The sequence below is a fragment of the Nerophis ophidion genome, linkage group LG24 (genome assembly GCF_033978795.1).
Source record: "Nerophis ophidion isolate RoL-2023_Sa linkage group LG24, RoL_Noph_v1.0, whole genome shotgun sequence".
Classification (NCBI taxonomy): Eukaryota; Metazoa; Chordata; class Actinopteri; order Syngnathiformes; family Syngnathidae; genus Nerophis; species Nerophis ophidion.
The window spans coordinates 34,548,307-34,568,607 of record NC_084634.1 but is presented as its reverse complement, the minus strand read 5'-3'; the positions used below and the strand labels follow the sequence as shown (position 1 = coordinate 34,568,607).

General features: G+C 37.1%; 1 protein-coding gene across 4 annotated transcripts in view; it reads left to right on the top strand.

Moving 5' to 3' along the window:
* The window catches only part of LOC133541980 (glutamate receptor ionotropic, kainate 2-like), a 336,785-nt gene that overhangs the window by 225,552 nt on the left and 90,932 nt on the right, over nucleotides 1-20,301 (top strand). For all 4 annotated transcript variants that reach the window (XM_061885731.1, XM_061885734.1, XM_061885730.1 and 1 more), the window contains 5 exons: nucleotides 606-749; nucleotides 1,291-1,398; nucleotides 7,593-7,706; nucleotides 7,788-7,994; nucleotides 17,383-17,606. In XM_061885731.1, the coding sequence (XP_061741715.1) occupies nucleotides 606-749; nucleotides 1,291-1,398; nucleotides 7,593-7,706; nucleotides 7,788-7,994; nucleotides 17,383-17,606 (797 nt within the window). The remainder of the gene's footprint in view (nucleotides 1-605; nucleotides 750-1,290; nucleotides 1,399-7,592; nucleotides 7,707-7,787; nucleotides 7,995-17,382; nucleotides 17,607-20,301) is intronic.

Genomic DNA, 20,301 nt, shown 5'->3' with positions numbered 1-20,301 from the left:
TTCAGATAATATATTGTGTAATTAGTTTAGTACATTTATAATCGCAATCAGTAGAACAATTAGTATAATTAATACTTGTATATAAGTAGTCCGTCATTTTTTAAAATAATTTTCATATTTTTGTTGTATTTATGTCCTTTTTGTCCTTAAATACATCAATTTATAGAAACATTGATTTTGATTCATTATTATTTTTTGAGGAATTATTAAAAAAAATGATGTTATTAGATTCAACCATGCAACTTTTTCTGGTTGCATTTCACCAATTTTCTCTTTTTTTCCACCTTTTATTGTTTAAAAAATATATATTTAGTATTTTTAGAATGATGTGCTACGGGCCGGTAAAACATTAGCTGTGGGCCGCAAATGGCCCCCCCGGGCCACACTTTGGACACCCCTGCTGTACACTCTTTGTTTGTCTAATCTTGAACGGGTTTGTATCGTAAACAAAAATGTTGTTGTACTTGTTGCAATGACAATAAAGACCTACCTAGCACCCCTCGCAAGTGGTAGAAAATGCTAACGCATGCTTTCTGCTGCTTTTGGGGGAAAAAAAATACCGATGTTCCAAAGACTGACGGAGACGTCCGACCTGTTTTTTGCAGACCGACGCGGCTCTGATGTACGACGCGGTGCACGTGGTGGCGGTGGCGGTCCAGCAGTCGCAGCAGATCACCGTCAGCTCCCTGCAGTGCAATCGCCACAAGCCGTGGCGCTTTGGGGGCCGCTTCATCGGCCTCATCAAAGAGGTACCGTAGCCCATCCACGACGTCTGACCCTGCGAGCCGTCTTCCTTTGATGAGAACAGGCTTCTGTCTAGAATTTTTTTTTTTTACATGTGTCCAAAAATCACATCATAAACCTCGCCATTACTTTCATGAACATCAATATCCATTACCTGACTTTCTCTATCCATGCCTAAATCAAAGCCTAAAGCTGGGCCAGCAGCCTGCGGGCTTTGTTCTTCCGGCTCTTTCATTCTGCGGATGTTATCATTGGCGTTGTAGTATCGGCCCACCGATCCCGCCCTCATCACGCCACTATCGCACGTCTGCTTTAAAGTAAAACTTAACAGATAATGACCTCATCATCGTTTTTTTGTTTGTTTTTTCTGCCCCCTCGCAGCTTCACTGTCTCTCGTTAAATTACCGCCAGCGAGGGGAGAGCTGGATGATTGGGAAATAAAACGAGGCGGTTAGAGGTTTAGATTGATATCGTGTGAAGAAAGACGGCCGTTCCGGTCGACGGAACGACGGATTTTCATTGGCATAAACAACATTATGTTTATAGGCTCACTGGGATGGCTTGACCGGCCGCGTTCTCTTCAATCAGACCAACGGACTTCGAACGGATTTCGACCTTGACGTCATCAGCCTGAAGGAGGATGGACTGGAAAAGGTGCGTTTGGTGTATTTTTTTATTTATAACACACAGTTCTTACAGAACGAATCCTCTATGTTCTTTAGAATGTGGTGGATTGGCCCGAAGCTTAAACAGCAAACAAATAGGTTTTAGTACAAACGTTTTATTTACCCATATTCAAAAGTACAAGTTGGATTGAATTGCCAATGCAAACAGACAGCATCCTCCGAAGGATCCAGAATCAAGCAAAATCATATCAAATATTGGTCTCCTGTCTTTTTATATGTTCCCCTCATGTGTCAAGGTCTTGTTAGGGTCCGCCCTGCCTATGGCAAAGGACTCCTGTGGAGTCCTTTGCCATAGGCAAGGACCCTATTGTTTCTGTAACGTTTCTTATTATTATTCTTTCTTTCTTTCTTTCTTTCTTTCTTTCTTCCGCACCTATGCGCCCCAATTTCACCCCCTTAACATGCTTCAAAACTCACCAAATTTGACACACACGTCGGTCTTTCATGCCTTCCCAACTTATTAAGCAACCAAACCCCGAAAAGGAAAATTGCGCACTAGCGCCCCCTAGGAAAAAAAAAAAAGAGACTGCTTGTAACTTCCGTTAGGAATGTCGTAGAGACATGAAACAAAAACCTCTATGTAGGGCTGACTTAGACCTAAATTTCATAATTGTATCTTCTAGGGCAAAAATCAACAAAAATTTTGCAAAAACCCCTTCAAAGCAAAAATTTTCGCAAAAAATGCTATTTTTGCCTCTTTGAGCTGTAATTTGACCCCCTTAAAATGTTTCAAAACTCACCAAACTTGGCACACACATCAGGACTGGCAAAAATTGCGATCTAATGAAAAAACCAATCCCGAAAATTCAAAAATGCGCTCTAGTGCAATTTTTTAATAAAACACAGAAAAAACTGCTCCTAGGAAGAGAAAACGGACAAAACTGCTTGTAACTTCCAGTAGGAATGTCGGAAAGACATGAAACAAAAACTTCTATGTAGGTCTCACTTAGACCTACATTTAGATAATTGACATCCTTTGGCAAAAATCAACAGGAAGTTAAAAAATTGCCCCTTCAAAATAAAAGTTTTGTGAAAACCCGTCACCTTTTTCAAATCGAAACTCCTCCCAGTGCGTTTGTCGTTTCGGCTTCAAACTCGCACAGGAGAGATTGAACCCTTTTGAAAAAAAACGTCCAACAAAGTTTTGATAAGATCTCCGGTTTGGATTTTATGCGCCTTCAAAAAACCCCTGCGCAAATTTTCCTAAAAAATGACGTTTTTGCCTCTTTGAGCTGTAATTTGAACTACTTAAAATGCTTCAAAGTGCAAGTTAAAGCTCTGTTATGCAGACCGAAAGCCATTTATCAACAACATCCAGAATCGCCGATCTATAATTTTACCCCCTTAACATGCTTCAAAACTCACCAAATTTTGCACACACATCAGGACTGGCAAAAACTGCCAACTAACAAAAAACCAAACCCCAAAAATCTAAATTGCGCTTAGCGCCCCCTAGGAAAAAACCCAGACAAAACTGCATGTAATTTCTGTTAGAAATGTCGTAGAGACATGAAATAAAAACCTCTATGTTGGTCTGACTTAGACTAGGGTTTGAGTAGCGGCGGCGGCGGCCAACGGCGGACCCGACCAACGCTGCTTGCAGCTTTAATTGTTTTTGCAACTGCTTGCTCCACAACAACCATGGATCCCTTAGTCATAAAAAACAATCAAAACATTTTTTAGAATGGTTAGAGTGACCACAAATTCAACTTTCCCCTACATATGCTCCTTTGGTTCTGAATAGGAAAAAAAGGAAAGAGCAGACCTCTTAAGGCTTTTTGACAGATTTTCTTTTAGGACTTCAACAGACACAAAATCTGGTATAAACGTCAGAAATTCCACTACAAAATTAAGTAGAGATGTCCAATAATGTCGGACTGCCGATCTTATCGGCCGATAAATGCTTTAAAATGTCCATCCATCTTTTTTCCGCTTATCTGAGGTTGGGTCGCGGGGGCAGCAGCCTAAGCAGGGAAGCCCAGACTTACCTCTCCCCAGCCATTTCGGCCGCTTGTACCCGTGATCTTATCCTTTCCGTCAGAACCCAAAGCTCAAGACCATAGGTGAGGATGGGAAGGTAAATCGACCGGTAAATTGAGAGCTTTGCCTTCCGGCTCAGCTCCTTCTTCACCACAACGGATCGATACAATGTCCGCAAAACCAACTTCACTGGTTTTGGGTTTTGTACATAGTTTTTTACACTGTAAACTGCAAAGAAATGACCAATTTCCTTGCAGCATCGCTTCAGTAACTTTCGGCTTGATAATGATGTCTCACCAATTCCCCAAAATATATATATTTTACCGAAAATGTGTTGTAGATTTTATTTTTTTTATTTTATTTTGAATGTATTAGTTATCAATTTAATTATGTCACTGAAATATTTGATGTATTTAAATTGCTAATATGTTAAACGGCACAAAATTCGATTAAATAAAGGCATAGGGTTTTAGTTAGTTTTTTTACCAAAATGCATGTTTTTTTGGGGGGAGGGTCCCAAAATTCGCATATTTTCAATAATTTTTTAAAATTTTGAATGTATTGGTTAGTTATCTATTTATTTATATCGCTGAAGTTTTTAAATTAATAATAATTTCAACTTAAATGTCACAAAATTCCATAAAAAATGCATCGAGTTTTTGGTGTTTTTTTTACCAAAATGTGCATATTTTCAATGTATTTTAAAATGTTGAATGAATTATCGCTGACATATTCAAAATCCTAATATGCTCGACTTAAAAGTCACAAAGTTCCATTTAAAAAATGCGTAGCCTTTTTTTGTTTGTTTTTTTAACCCAAATATGCATATTTTTAAAAAAAATTTTTAAAACGTTTAATGTTTTAGTTAGTTATCAATTTGTTGATTTTGTATTGAAATTACAAATATATTCAACTTAAATGTCACAAAGTTTCATCTAAAAATGCATAGGGTTTTTGGGTTGTTGTTTTTTTACCAAAATGCCCCCTGCGACCCCAAAAGGGAATAAGCGGTAGAAGATGGATGGATGGAAAGGAATTTTTTTTTCTTTTTTTCTTTTTTTTTTACCAGAATGCGCATATTTTCAATTTATTTATTTTTATTTTGAATGTATTGGTCAGTTGTCGATGTATTTTTTTCTATTTTTCGCTTAGGTATTTAAATTATTTATAATTTCAACTTAAATGTCACAAAATGGCATAGAAATGCATAGGGGTTTTGGTCGTTTTTTTTGTTTTGTTTTTTACCAAAATTTGCATATTTTCAATTATTTTTAAAATTTTGAATGTATTGGTTAGTTATCTATTTATTTATATCGCTGAAGTTTTTAAATTAATAATAATTTCAACTTAAATGTCACAAAATTCCATAAAAAATGCATCGAGTTTTTGGTGTTTTTTTACCAAAATGTGCATATTTTCAATGTATTTTAAAATGTTGAACGAATTATCGCTGACATATTCAAAATACTAATATGCTCCATTTAAAAGTCACAAAGTTCCATTTAAAAAATGCGTAGCCTTTTTTTGTTTGTTTTTTTAACCAAAATATGCATATTTTAAAAAAGGTTTTGTAAAATGTTTAATGTTTTAGTTAGTTATCAATTTGTTGATTTTGTATTGAAATTACAAATATATTCAACTTAAATGTCACAAAGTTTCATCTAAAAATGCATAGGGTTTTTGGGTTGTTTTTTTAAGAAAATGCCCCCTGCGACCCTAAAAGGGAATAAGCGGTATAAGATGGATGGATGGAAAGGATTTTTTTTTTCTTTTCTTTTTTTTTTTTTTTACCAGAATGCGCATATTTTCAATTTATTTATTTTTATTTTGAATTTATTGGTCAGTTATCGATGTATTTTTTTCTATTTTTCGCATAGGTATTTAAATTATTTATAATTTCAACTTAAATGTCACAAAATGCCATACAAAATGCATAGGGTTTTTGGTCGTTTTTTTGTTTAGTTTTTTTACCAAAATGTACATATTTTCAATTATTTTTAAAATTTTGAATGTATTAGTTAGTTATCTATTTATTTATATTGCTGAAGTTTTTAAATGACTAATAATTTCAACTTAAATGTCACAAAATTCCATCAAAAATGCATAGGGTTTTTGGTTGTTGTTTTTTTTTTAACCAAAATATGCATATTTTAAAAAGTTTTTTTTAAACTTATATGTTTTAGTTAGTTATCAACTTATTGATTTTGTATTGAAATTACAAATATATTCAACTTAAATGTCACAAAGTTTCATTTAAAAATGCATAGGGTTTTTGGGTTGTTGTTTTTTTTACCAAAATGCCCCCCTCGACCCCAAAAGGGAATAAGCGGTAGAATATGGATGGATGGAAAGGATTTATTTTTTTTACCAGAAAGCGCATATTTTCTTTTTTTTTTTTTTTTTTTTTTAATGTATTGGTCAGTTTTCTATGTATTTTTTTCTATTTTTTGCTTAGGTATTTAAATTATTTATAATTTCAACTTAAATGTCACAAAATGCCATAAAAATGCATAGGGTTTTTGGTCATTTTTTTGTTTAGTTTTTTACCAAAATATGCATATTTTCAATGTATTTTAAAATATTGAATGTATTAGTTAGTTGTCAACATATTTATATTGCAGACATATTCAAATGACTAAAATGCTCAACTTAAATGTCCACAAAATTCCATAAAAAAAATGCATAGGGTTTTTCTGTCTGTTTTTTAACCAAAATATGCATATTTTACATTGTTTTTTAAATTTGAATTTTTCTTAGTTAATTATTAATTACTGATATGTTTAACTTAAAAGTCACAAAATTCCATGTAAAAAATGCAAAGGTTTTTGTTTTTTTTTACCAAAATGCAAAGGATTTTTTGGATGTTTTTTTTTTTTTAATGTGCATTTTTCAATGTATTTTTTATTTTGAATGTATTAGTTAGTTATTGATTTATTTATATCGCTGAAGTATTTAAATCACTAATATGTCCCACTTAAATGTCACAAAATTCCATTTAAAAAATGCATGGGGTTTTTTGGGTTGGGGTTATATTTTAAATGTATTTTTTTAATTTTGAATTTATTAGTTTCTTATAAATTTATTTAAATCTCTGAAATATTTGAATTACTAAATTCCACCTAAATGTCTCAATATAAAAAAAAATGCAGAGGGTTTTTTTCTTACCGAAATGTGCATATTTTATTTATTTTTTTAATTTTAAATGTTTTAGTTATCAATTTATTTATCGTTGAAGCATTTAAATGACTAACATGCTCAACTTAAATGTTACAAAATTCCCTTTAAAAAATGCATAGTGTTTTTGTTTTTTTACCAAAATATGCATATTTTCAATGTCTTTTATAATTTTGAATATATTAGTTAGTTATCAATTTATTTATATTGCTGGAGTATATAAATTAATAATATGATCAACCTAAATGTCAATAAATTCCATTAAAAAAATGCAAAAAAAAGCATTTGTTTTGTTTGTTTTTCACAAAAATGTGCCTATTCAATTTTTTAAATGCCAATTTGGTACTGGTACAGTTAAAATGTAAACAATACCAATCCCAATAGCTTCATTGGTTTATAGATTTGATGTTAGCTCTACTGCATATTTGGTAAGGACACATATACAGGTACAGTTTGTCCAATCCACCATTACATGACTCTTACCTCCAGGTGTGTACTAAATATAGTCAAATCTACATTTAAAAAGATACTAGATATAAATAATGTATCAGTATCATGCAGTATTGCATCAAAGAGCGACATCGGTGTGTAAAGGATATCACCACATAGGCTCAGGAGCACTTCAGAAAACCACTGTCAATAACTACAGTTGGTCACTGCATCTGTCACTGCAAATTAAAACTCTACTAGGCAAAGCGAAAGCCATTTATCAACAACACCCAGATACAAAATTTTAAGTTAATGATTATTTGCTGAATGAAATTAAGTTTCTCAATTTGAACAATTAATATTTTGTCTTTGCAGTCCATTTAAATGAATATAAGTTGAAAAGGATTTGCTAAATCTTTGTATTCTGTTTTTATTTACGAATTAAACAAGGTTCCAACTTCACTGGTTTTGGGGGTTTTGTAAATGTCTATTGTTATTGTACAGTTTTCTTTGATTTCCTGTAAGAACACGTTTTTGCTGATGAGACGGAAAAAGTGTGACACTGAGCTCTCTCAACAGATCGGGACTTGGGATCCTCCGAGTGGCCTGAATATGTCTGAGAGTCACAAAAGCAAGACCTCCAACATCACCGACTCGCTGGCTAACAAATCCCTGCGTGTGTCCACCATACTGGTACGCACATCAACCGTAAATCGTATGAAAATCCCATGAAATGTCTCAAAATGACACACACACCCCCCCCCCCCTCCCCAGGAGGAGCCGTATGTCATGTTTAAGAAGTCCGATAAGCCGCTCTATGGCAATGACAGATTTGAAGGTTACTGCATCGACCTTCTAAGGGAGCTCTCCGGGATACTGGGCTTCCAGTATGAAGTCCGACTGGTGGAAGACGGCAAGTACGGCGCCCTGGATGAGGGTACGGGCCAGTGGAACGGGATGGTTCGCGAGCTTATGGACCACGTGAGTCAGCAGATCTTTCTCTAACATCCTCAACACAAATTAAAGAAACAAAAATAAAAAATAAAGTATTGAAAACCCTGTTTCCATATGAGTTGGGAAATTGTGTTAGATGTAAATACAAACGGAATACAATGATTTGCATATTCAATTGAATGCACTACAAAGACAAGATATTTGATGTTCAAACTCATAAACTTTATTTTTTTTTTGCAAATAATAATTAACTTAGAATTTCATGGCTGCAACACGTGCCAAAGTAGTTGGGAAAGGGCATGTTCACCACTGTGTTACATCACCTTTTCTTTTAACAACACTCAATAAACGTTTGAGAACTGAGGAAACTAATTGTTGAAGCTTTGAAAGTGGAATTCTTTCCCATTCTTGTTTTATGTAGAGATTTAGTCGTTCAACAGTCCGGGGTCGCCGCTGTCGTATTTTACGCTTTATAATGCGCCACACATTTTTGATGGGAGACATGTCTGGACTGCAGGCGGGCCAGGAGAGTACCCGCACTCTTTTACTATGAACCCATGGCATTGTTTTGCTGAAATAAGCAGGGGCGTCCATAACGTTGCTTGGATGACAACATATGTTGCTCCAAAACCTGTATTAACCATTCAGCATTAATGGTGCCTTCACAGATGTGTAAGTTACCCATGCCTTGGGCACTAATACACCCCCATACCATCACAGATGCTGGCTTTTGAACTTTGCGCCTATAACAATCTGAATGGTTATTTTCCTCTTTGTTACGGAGTACACCACGTCCACAGTTTCCAAATATAATTTGAGATGTGCACAGAACACTTTTCCACTTTGCATCAGTCCATCTTAGATGAGCTCCGGCCCAGCCAAGCCAGCGGCGTTCCTGGTTGTTGTTGATAAATGGCTTTCGCTTTGCATAGTAGAGTTTTAACTTGCACTTACAGATGTAGCAACCAACTGTAGTTACTGACAGTGGTTTTATAAAGTGTTCCTGAGCCCATGTGGTGATATCCTTTACACGCTGATGTCGGTTTTTGATGCAGTACCACCTGAGGGGTCAAAGGTCCGTAATATCATCGCTTACGTGCAGTGATTTCTCCAGATTCTCTGAACTTTTTGATGATTTTACGGACCGTAGATGGTAAAATCCCTAAATTCCTTGCAATAGCTCGTTGAGAAATGTTGTTCTAAAACTGTTCGACAATTTGCTTACAAAGTGGTGACCCTCGCCCCATCCTTGTCTGTGAATTACTTAGCATTTCATGGAAGCTGCTTTTATACCCAATCATGGCACCCACTTGTTCTCAATTAGCCTGCACACCTGTGGGATGTTTCATATTAGTGTTTGATTAGCATTCCTCAACTTTATCAGTATTTATTGCCACCTTTCCCAACTTCTTTGTCACGTGTTGCTGGCATTAAATTCTAAAGTTAATGATTTTTTGCACACAAAAGAAATGTTTGTCAGTTTTAACATCAAATATGTTGTCTTTGTAGCATATTCAACTGAATATGGGTTGAAAAGGATTTGCAAATCATTGTATTCCGTTTATTTTTACATCTAACACAATTTCCCAACTCATATGGAAATGGGGTTTGTAGATTATATAATAAATTCTTAATTTTTTAGACCTTAGCATCAATTGGTCAATTTTAATTGGCCGAAATCTGCGCTCCCGGGTCTTGTCGGAGTTATTCCGGTAATCTACGTCACAGCTACTCAGACCAGGAACAAAGCAGAGTGGGCGGGGTTTGTTTTCCGAAACACGTGTAAGCAGATTTTTACAACAAATGTCCGCTTAAAAATGAAAATATATCATATTTTAGGTATTTTTTTTTACACTTGTGCATTCATATTTTGCTTTTTGTTACATTTTTTGTTGTGTTTTGCTTGATTGTAAAAAGATACTCAACTATGGAGGAGCTGGTCTGAGAAGTAAAACATGAGCCACTTTCATTTGTTGTTAATATTCAGTGTTTTATCGTTCGTAGCTAATATTTTTATTTGTATGTACATTTTGGGTGTCCCATTCAGGAAAGAAAATTCAAGTTACATTCGGTTTTTTTGTTTTTTTTAGGATAATCTGTCTATCTTTATCGGACATTGTGACTTTTAGTATTAGTTTTACGGGGAAAAAAGAGACCAAACGCATTTACTGTACAGCACATTTTTACAGGAAAATGTGTATGTATAATTCATACACACATACACATTAAATAAGTAAAAGAGGAGCTAAGTTCATATGTTGTTAATATTCAGTGTTTTATCGTTCGTAGCTAATATTGTAAAACCCCCATTTTTTATTTTCATGTACATTTAAGGTGTCCTATTTAGTAAAAAAAAATAAAAAATTCCATTCCGTCTTTTTGAGGATAACGTTTTTAGAACTCTATCGTACATTGTGACTTTTGGTATTAATTTTCAAGGGGAAAAAAAGGGACCAAACACATACTGTACAGCAGTTTTTTACAGCAAAATGTGTTGGTATTGTCATGTCTTTTTATCATGTTTTGCTCAGTTATGTTCTGTTTGGTTAAAACTCCATTAGTTTCTGTTTTTACGCATCCTTGTTTGTATCGTCACCATGACGACCATTAGTTTCACCTGTCTCACATGTTGGACTCATGCACCTGTTTTCAATCATCACATGAGTATTTAAGCCTGTAGTTGCCAGGCAGTCGGCTGGCGTCATCACTCGTTCTATGCTTGTTCCATGCTAAGTTTTTGTTTATTCATGTCACGTTTAGCGAGTATTTTGTTTCTTGCCCATAGTCTACGTCAAGTGTAACTTTTGATCCTTAGCCAAGTTTTTGGTCTCCGCCTTGTGCGCGCCTTTTGTTTACACTTTTTATAGTAATAATTAAATCATGTATTTACCTTCACGCCATGTCCGGTCCAATTCGTTTGCATCTCCAGGAAACAATCCATGCGGTAAACTGCATCCGAGTCCAAGTTCTAAAACTATGATACCAATCATTCGGATTATGCAGTTTACTGTCACGTTGATACGTTGTTAATATTCAGTCTTTTATTGTTCGTAGTTAATATTTTTATTTTCATTTACTTTTTGGGTGTCCCATTCAGTAAAACAAAATAATAAAATGCCATTCTGTTTTTTGGAGGATAAAGTTTTTCGAACTCTTTCCTTGCGCTGTCCTCCAAATCAAAACATTAGACATGGAATTGATTAGCTGGACTGTCGACTCAATTGACAAAATCTTTTCGACGAGGAAAAAGAGGTTCTGGGGAACCGTGAGAGGTTCCTGGGAAAAACGGAGAATCATGTGCCTCAGTCTTTTCCACCGAGGACGTGGAAGACATCTACCTATTTGGAACCAGCCTGGGGCGATTTCTGGACTGAATCGCAAGATGGATCACATCGTGGGGGAGCTTGCGGAAAGGGAAAAATTGGATATGATAACCAACATGGACGGATAGAACGGACGAGCCATTGTAAAAAAAAATACAAAATCCTAATCTACGATTTGACTCCCTGGAAATGGCCTTGATGCAACAACAAAAGCAGGCTGTTCTGTAAACATTTCCCGAGGACTCCTCAAAGATGGACGCTTTTGACCTCCCTCCCATCTCAACGACATCTGGAAGTCGAACTTTGCTTGCGTTGCATGCAGAACGGCCCCGGGCCTATGGACACAACACCACTATACCCAAAGACAATAAGCATATACACAAACACGCTCCCCATCCCACGCCTTCACCACCGCTTAATTCCTCTTCGGGGTGATGGACGGCTGATCCTTTAGAACTCTATCGGACATTGTGACTTTTGGTATTAGTTTTCCTGGGAAAAAAGGGACCAAACACACATACTTTACAGCAAAATGTGAACGTATAATGTATACACACATACACATTCGGCCCCCCGAATCATGTGCCTCAGTCTTTTCCACCGAGGACGTAGAAGACATCTACCTATTTGGAACCAGCCTGGGGCGATTTCTGGCCTGAATCGCAAGATGGATCACATCATTGAGAAGCTTGCGGAAAGGGAAAAATTGGATATGATAACCAACATGGACGGATAGAACGGACAAGCCATTGTAAAAAAAAATACAAAATCCTAATCTACGATTTGACTCCCTGGAAATGGCCTTGATGCAACAACAAAAGCAGGCTGTTCTGTAAACATTTCCCGAGGACTCCTCAAAGATGGACGCTTTTGACCTCCCTCCCATGTCAACGACATCTGGAAGTCGAACTTTGCTTGCGTTGCATGCAGAACGGCCCCGGGCCTATGGACACAACACCACTATACCCAAAGACAATAAGCATATACACAAACACGCTCCCCATCCCACGCCTTCACCACCGTTTAATTCCTCTTCGGGGTGATGGACGGCTGATCCTTTAGAACTCTATCGGACATTGTGACTTTTGGTATTAGTTTTCCTGGGAAAAAAGGGACCAAACACACATATTTTACAGCAAAATGTGAACGTATAATGTATACACACATACACATTCGGCCCCCCGAATCATGTGCCTCAGTCTTTTCTACCGAGGACGTAGAAGACATCTACCTATTTGGAACCAGCCTGGGGCGATTTCTGGACTGAATCGCAAGATGGATCACATCATTGAGAAGCTTGCGGAAAGGGAAAAATTGGATATGATAACCAACATGGACGGATAGAACGGACAAGCCATTGTAAAAAAAAATACAAAATGCTAATCTACGATTTGACTCCCTGGAAATGGCCTTGATGCAACAACAAAAGCAGGCTGTTCTGTAAACATTTCCCGAGGACTCCTCAAAGATGGACGCTTTTGACCTCCCTCCCATGTCAATGACATCTGGAAGTCGAACTTTGCTTGCGTTGCATGCAGAACGGCCCCGGGCCTATGGACACAACACCACTATACCCAAAGACAATAAGCATATACACAAACACGCTCCCCATCCCACGCCTTCACCACCGCTTAATTCCTCTTCGGGGTGATGGACGGCTGATCCTTTAGAACTCTATCGGACATTGTGACTTTTGGTATTAGTTTTCCTGGGAAAAAAGGGACCAAACACACATACTTTACAGCAAAATGTGAACGTATAATGCATACACACATACACATTGGGACCCCCGAGACACATTTTGTTTCCTCTCAATGTGGCCCCCCAAGTCAAAATGTTTTCCCAGCTCTAGTCTTTAGTATTTGTGGACCAGCCAGGTCGAGTCTAATATTTTAAGAAAGGGTATATTTTGTAATATACAGTTTAGACCAAAGTGATTCAACACCTGTCCAAATTTTGATTGAAATTAATCTGAGTGCATTTTTTACATTTTCATTTAATGAGTTTTAGCTTGACAAAATGACAGAAGAATGTGACAAAAGGCTGTAGGAAGTTGTGTTGGAGATACAAAATGAAACTATTCTATGATGTTGTTAAAGATGATGTATACCCTTGGGCAAGGATACTGACATTTTAATCAACGGCACATTTAGAAAATTGGAGATGCATGTCAGAATATGAATAACAGGACGGGATTGTTTTCGAAATAATAGTTTTCAATATTTTGGACACACCTTCTCATTTCAATGTGTTTCCTTTATTTTTCATGACTATTTACATTGTAGATTGTCACTGAAGGCATCAAAACTATGACACCTGTGAAGTAAAAACCCATTTCAGGGTAAACCTCTTGAAGCTCATTGAGAGAATGCCAAGAGTGTGCAAAAGCAGTAATCAGAGCAAAGGGAGGCTATTTGGAAAAAACTACAATAGAAGACATGCTTTCAAATATTTCACCCTTTTTTTTTTGATAGGTACATAACTTCACGTGTTCATTCGTAAAATTGATGCTTTCAGTGACTATCTAGAATGTAAATAGTCATAAAGATAAAGAAAACACATTGAGTAGAAGGGGTTTGTCCACATTTTTGGCATGCACTGTATATATATATATATATATATATATATATATATATATATATATATATATATATATATATATATATATATATATATATATATATATATATATTGAAAATGCCAGATTCGCTTTAACTCAAAATGCACACAGGGTACATAGGATGATTATTAAATATGAAATAAAAATTCCTCTAAATTTAACAAAAAATCTTTTTTTCATTGTGGGTATATAATATGCTTTTATTTATTTATTCAAAAATATATATATTGCAGTGGTATAATATTTAGGAATGTTAAAATGGGTCGTTTTCATATATATTATATTTTAGGGTTTTATTTAATCGTATTCCAGGTGGAAAAAAAAATATTTAAGTATATTTTATTTGTTATACTTTTGAAAAAAATATTTTTTTTCAAGCTAACAAAATAATGATTTTAACTTGTGCTGTCAAGCGATTAAAAATGTAAGTGTTTAATTCTTGATAATCTCTTTCATCTCTTTTTAACCTTTGCTGAAAATCTCAATTTCCCCTTGGGAATTAATAAAATACTGAAAAAGTACTGGGGGAAGAAAAAAAAAGGATGACTATTGAATGTGAAATAAAAATGCCTCTAAATTTAGTACGAAATAAAATTCCTTTTATTTTAACAAAAAATATATTTTTTGTATGTTTTTTTTGTTTTTTTAAATATATATATTACAGTGGTATAATTAGGAATGTTCAAATATATTGTTTATACATTAGGGGTTTAATTTTATTGTATTTCATGTGAAAAAATGTGTTTAAGTATATTTGATTTAAGTTATAGTTTTAATGAAAATCATTATTTCAAGATAACAAAATAATAATTTTAACCAGTGCTGTCAAGCGATTAAAAATGTAAATGTTTAATTAATTATGATCTGTAATTGTTTAATCTCAATCATTTCTTTTGAACCTGTGCTGAAAATCTCAATTTCCCCTTTGGCAGTTAATTAAATACTGAAAAAGTACTGGGGCGAAAAAAAGGATGATTATTGAATGTGAAAAAAAAATGCCTGTAAATTTAATACAGAAAAACAATGCCTCTAAATTTAACCAAAAATATTTTTGAAATTTTTGGTGTACAATAAGTCTGTTTTTTTTATTTAAAAAAGTACATTTTACAGTGGTATAATATTTAGGAATGTTAAATATATTTTTTTCCAATTTATTATATTTTAGGGGTTATATTTAATTGTATTTCATGTGAAAAAAAATGTGTTTAAGTATATTTGATTTAAGTTAAGCTATGTAAGCTCTGAAAATATGTGCTTGGGTCCTACTACACTAATAAAATCGGGTTGAATGCTAAAGACGTTACGACAACCCGCCTTAAAAAACAGAATGGAATTTTTAATTTTTTTACTGTATGAGACACCCAGAATGTGCATTAAAATAAAGAATGTGGGATTTACAATATTTACTATGAACGATAAAACACTGAATATTGACAACATATGAACCTCACACCCCTCTTGATCGACATGTTTTACGATCAAGCGAAACACAACAAAAATGCAACAAACGCAGAGAAATATGAAATACTTCCTATAGTTGAAGACTTACGGTCATTTGAAAACATCACTGCACATCATAATGGCCGACCCCGATCCCCGGACTGGTCGCTTTGGGTCATCAATGAAGACATGAGGCTTGGCGGACAGTGCGGCATGCGAGTGCGGTGACCCTGAGCAGACCGGCGACCATATAATTAGCATCTGCCCCCTATATGGACCGCCCTCGGAAGCCAGCCTCTTCCACCTAAGACCAAAGATGCGGGTATGGCTATGCGACACCGAGTTGGACATCTGACGGTCCACGAAAGAAGAAGAATCATAATGGCAGCTACAATTTCCAGCCTGGTGGCCACATGCGTGGACAGCACCTTTTTAGCTCTTATTTCCAAAATTGTGTACACTACTGAATTGGGGTTTTATGACCACATATGTGGACACTTATACTGCCATCTTGTGGTGTCAGAAGAGTATAACATACAATGGAATTTGGAGAAAAAAAAGTGTAAAAATAATAATTAGCATGTCACTTAACATGACGTACACATTTGTGGACTTATGGACTAAGTACATCTTATCAAAAGATGATTCTTAGTTTTTATTCTAATCAGGGTCCAATAAGCCCAAATAGAAAGGAGAAATTTAAAAAAACCATGTAAAAAAAACCAAAAAAAAAACCAGCTTGGGCCTTAAGAGGTTAAAGATCTAAAAACGGGTAACACTTTAGTATGGGGAACATACTAACCATTAATTAGTTGCTTATTAAAGTAACAACGACTTAAGTTAGGTTATTTGGACACTAGGGGATTAGGGTTAAGGTTACTAATAAGCAATCATTCTGAGGGTATTTAGGGAAGACTCTTATTTAATGGCTTACTGGTTGTATAATAAGGCCATGCAGAATAAGGCATTAATAAGTACTTAATAATGATTAATTAAGAGCCAATCTGTTACTAATTTACATGTTAGCAAGCAACTAATTAATGGTGAATATATGTTCCCCATACTAAAAAGTTATTTGGGAAATTGAAAAGCTTAATTGGCCCCCTGGCCTTCATTCCCCGAGTATGTCCTAATAATTAGACTCTCCAAGTGTTAGGAACTGACCAAAGAGGTGACCTGAGGATGCAGAGACGGGAGGCAAGGTTGAATTACAAAAATGAAAAAACGTGATAAGTCCCAAAAAGTTTAATGAAAGGCATTGGGGCAGAAGTGCACACCATGATTAACAAAGATAAACCGGTTCCTCTGTGGTCGGCAGGGGAGAAAGGTCAGGGCGCACTGGGCACAGCATAAAGTCCAACACAGAATCCCCTTTACCTCAGGGAAGCTAGGAAACAAACACAAAGAGGTGAGGGATTACAGGACTAAGGAGAGACAATGTACCAGGACTGACGAGGTGAAGTAGGCGCATAAACTTGGGAGGTTCAGGAGACAATAACCAAGGTGTCAGTGACGAGCTTAAATACTCCTAGGTTGAAATTGGTTGCAGGGGTGGCTCAGTGTACGATTGATAATAATGAACTGATGAAAACAGACATCACAATAAAGGAGAAGGCAGGGAAATTATTAACCAACACCAAGAAGATGGTTGGAAATCCATAACTAAAACTATATGGGTTTGGTAGCAAAATCTCAGTGTGAACTTCTTGCACTGAGGGAAAAGCTCCAATTCCTCTCAGATGAATCTAATCCCGAGAGCGCTGCCTTTCGTGACCCACCTCTGACACCATTTAAGGAAGATCAAACACCAAAGCTGTAATTTCCATTAAAAATAAATAGAAAGGTTGCTAATCCAACTGAACTGATGACCCCGATTTATTTCTTCCGTCAGCCTCGACTCTTCCTCCTGTACATATTGACCCCACTGGGCTGTCGACAGGAATCGGATGCTAATTTGATTTGCCTCCTCCTCCGTTGTCCGTATTGGTGGAGTTCAACCTCTAACCACTTTGCCCCTGTGGTGTCGTTGCAGAAAGCCGACTTGGCCGTAGCCCCCCTGGCCATCACCTACGCCCGGGAGAAGGTCATTGACTTCTCCAAGCCCTTCATGACGCTGGGGATAAGTATCCTGTACCGCAAACCGAACGGCACCAACCCCGGGGTCTTCTCCTTCCTAAACCCGCTCTCACCTGATATCTGGATGTATATTCTGCTGGCTTGCTTGGGTGTCAGTTGTGTGCTGTTTGTCATAGCCAGGTAACAACTTCCCTTCCTTCCTCCCTTACTTGACTTCCTTTTGTCCAATTCAACGGCATCCCACGGTTAGACTTAACCCAGGTTTTTTGATTGAACGGTCAGATTTAAAAAGAAAATTAAATTGGTCTCAATCAGCAATAAGATATGTAGATACTACCAAAAGGGATGCGCCTCAATCAATAATTAGTTATTTGTTGTTCTTATAGTCTATGAGACACAAAAGAGTCCACATGGTCCAGAAAAACCGATTCATGGTCAAACGAGTCCTCCAGAAATAGGGAGTGAATCCATGGGGAGAAGGCATCAACAATCCACGAAGAGATGGGCCATAACAAGGCCATCGAGTGGAGCCATCGATTGATAAAGTTAAGTCACCTTGTACCAGGGGAGCAGTGAGCAGCATTTTGGTGATTAGACCCTCAATTGCTGAGTACCAAGCAGGGAGGTAATGAGTCCCGTTTTTTATAGTCTTTGGTATGACTCGGCCGGGGTTTGAACTCACGACCTACCGATCTCAGGGCGGAGACTCTAACCACAAGGCCACCGAGCAGGCAATCAGAATCAGAAATACTTTAATAATCCCTGAGGGGAAATAAACATTTTCAGCACAATCCCATTCACAATCAGACAAACATTACAGGGAGACAGATGGCCAGAGACAGGAGCAGACCCAACAAAGCAACCAAGAGAGTTGACTCCACCCTCGGAAAGCCCACCAACTCTAGGCCAGTGTCCAGTCCGCATGGATGAGCGAGGATGTGTATAAAGAGACCGAAGTGTCCGATACCTGCTCATTCAGCGAGGAAAGTGTGTACGAAGTTAAAACTATAAATACTGAGCAGGCAATCAGAATCAGAATCAGAAATACTTTAATAATCCCCGAGGCGAAATTAACATGTTCAGCACAATCCCATTCAAGATCAGACAAATATTACAGTGAGACAGATGGCCTGAGACAGGAGCGGAGCCAACAAAGCAACTAAGAGAGTCGACTCCACCCTCGGCAAGCCCACCAACTCTAGGCCAGTGTCCAGTCCGTAGGGATGAGCGAGGATGTGTATAAGGAGACCGAAGTGTCCGATACCTGCTCATTCAGCGAGGAAAGTGTGTACACAGTGAAAGGGGAACATTATCACAATTTCAAAAGGGTTAAAAACAATAAAAATCAGTTCCCAGTGGCTTTTTTTATTTTTCGAAGTTCCATCCATCCATCCATCTTCTTCCGCTTATCCGAGGTCGGGTCGCGGGGGCAGCAGTTTTTTTTCGAAATTTTACACCTCCCGGAATATCCCGAAAAAAAGCTTTAAAGTTTTTGATTTTCCCTATTAGACTGTCCATTTCCCTGTGACGTCATACAGGGCTGCCAATACAAACAACATGGCGGTTAGCACAGCAAGATGTAGCGACATTAGCTCGCATTCAGAGTCGGATTTCAGCGGCTTAAGCGATTCAACAGATTACGCATGTATTGAAACAGATGGTCGGAGTATGGAGGCAGATAGCGAAAACGAAATTGAAGAAGAAATTGAAGCTATTGAGCGAATAGCTATTGACGCTATTCGGCCATAGCATGGGTGTACCTAATGAAGTGGCCCATAGCATGGCTGCCTTACTAGCATCGCCGGTAAAATGTGCGGACCAAACGATCAGGACTTTCGCATCTTGTGACACTAGAGCAACTTAAATCCGTCGATTGGTAAGTGTTTGTTTCGCATTAAATGTGGGTATCTAGTTTCAAATGTACATACAGCTAGCGTAAATATCATGTTAGCATCAATTAGCGTAGCATGTTAGAATCGATTAGCTGGCAGTCATGATCCGACCAAATATGTCTGATTAGCACATAAGTCAACAACATCAACAAAACTCACCTTTGTGATTTTGTTGACTTAATCGTTGCAAATGCATCTGCAGGTTATCCATACATCTCTGTGCCATGTCTGTCTTAGCATCGCCGGTAAAATGTGCAGACACTCTGGCAAATTCAATGGGGGTCTGGCGGGAGATTTCTTGCCAGTGGTGCAACTTGAATCCCTCCCTGTTAGTGTTGTTACACCCTCCGACAACACACCGACGAGGCATGATGTCTCCAAGGTTCCAAAAAATAGTCGAAAAAACGGAAAATAACAGAGCTGAGACCCGGTGTTTGTAATGTGAAAATGAAAATGGCGGGTGTGTTACCTCGGTGACGTCACGTTCTGACGTCATCGCTAAAAGACCGATAAACAGAAAGGCGTTTAATTTGCCAAAATTCACCCATTTAGAGTTCGTAAATCAGTTAAAAAAGTACATGGTCTTTTTTCGCAACATCAAGGTATATATTGACGCTTGCATAGGTTTAGTGATAATGTTCCCCTTTAAAAAAATTGGTATGTGTTTGTTTGGCATTAAATGTGGGTAGGTTATCCATACATCTCTGTGCCATGTCTGTCTTAGCATTGCCGGTAAAATTTGCAGACACTCTGGAAAATTCAATGGGGGTCTGGCAGCAAATTTTTTGCCAGTGGTGCAACTTGAATCCCTCCCTGTTAGTGTTGTTACACCCTCCGACAACACACTGACGAGGCATGATGTCTCCAAGGTTCCAAAAAATAGTCGAAAAAACGGAAAATAACAGAGCTGAGACCCGGTGTTTGTAATGTGAAAATGAAAATGGCCGGTGTGTTACCTCGGTGACGTCACGTTCTGACGTCAT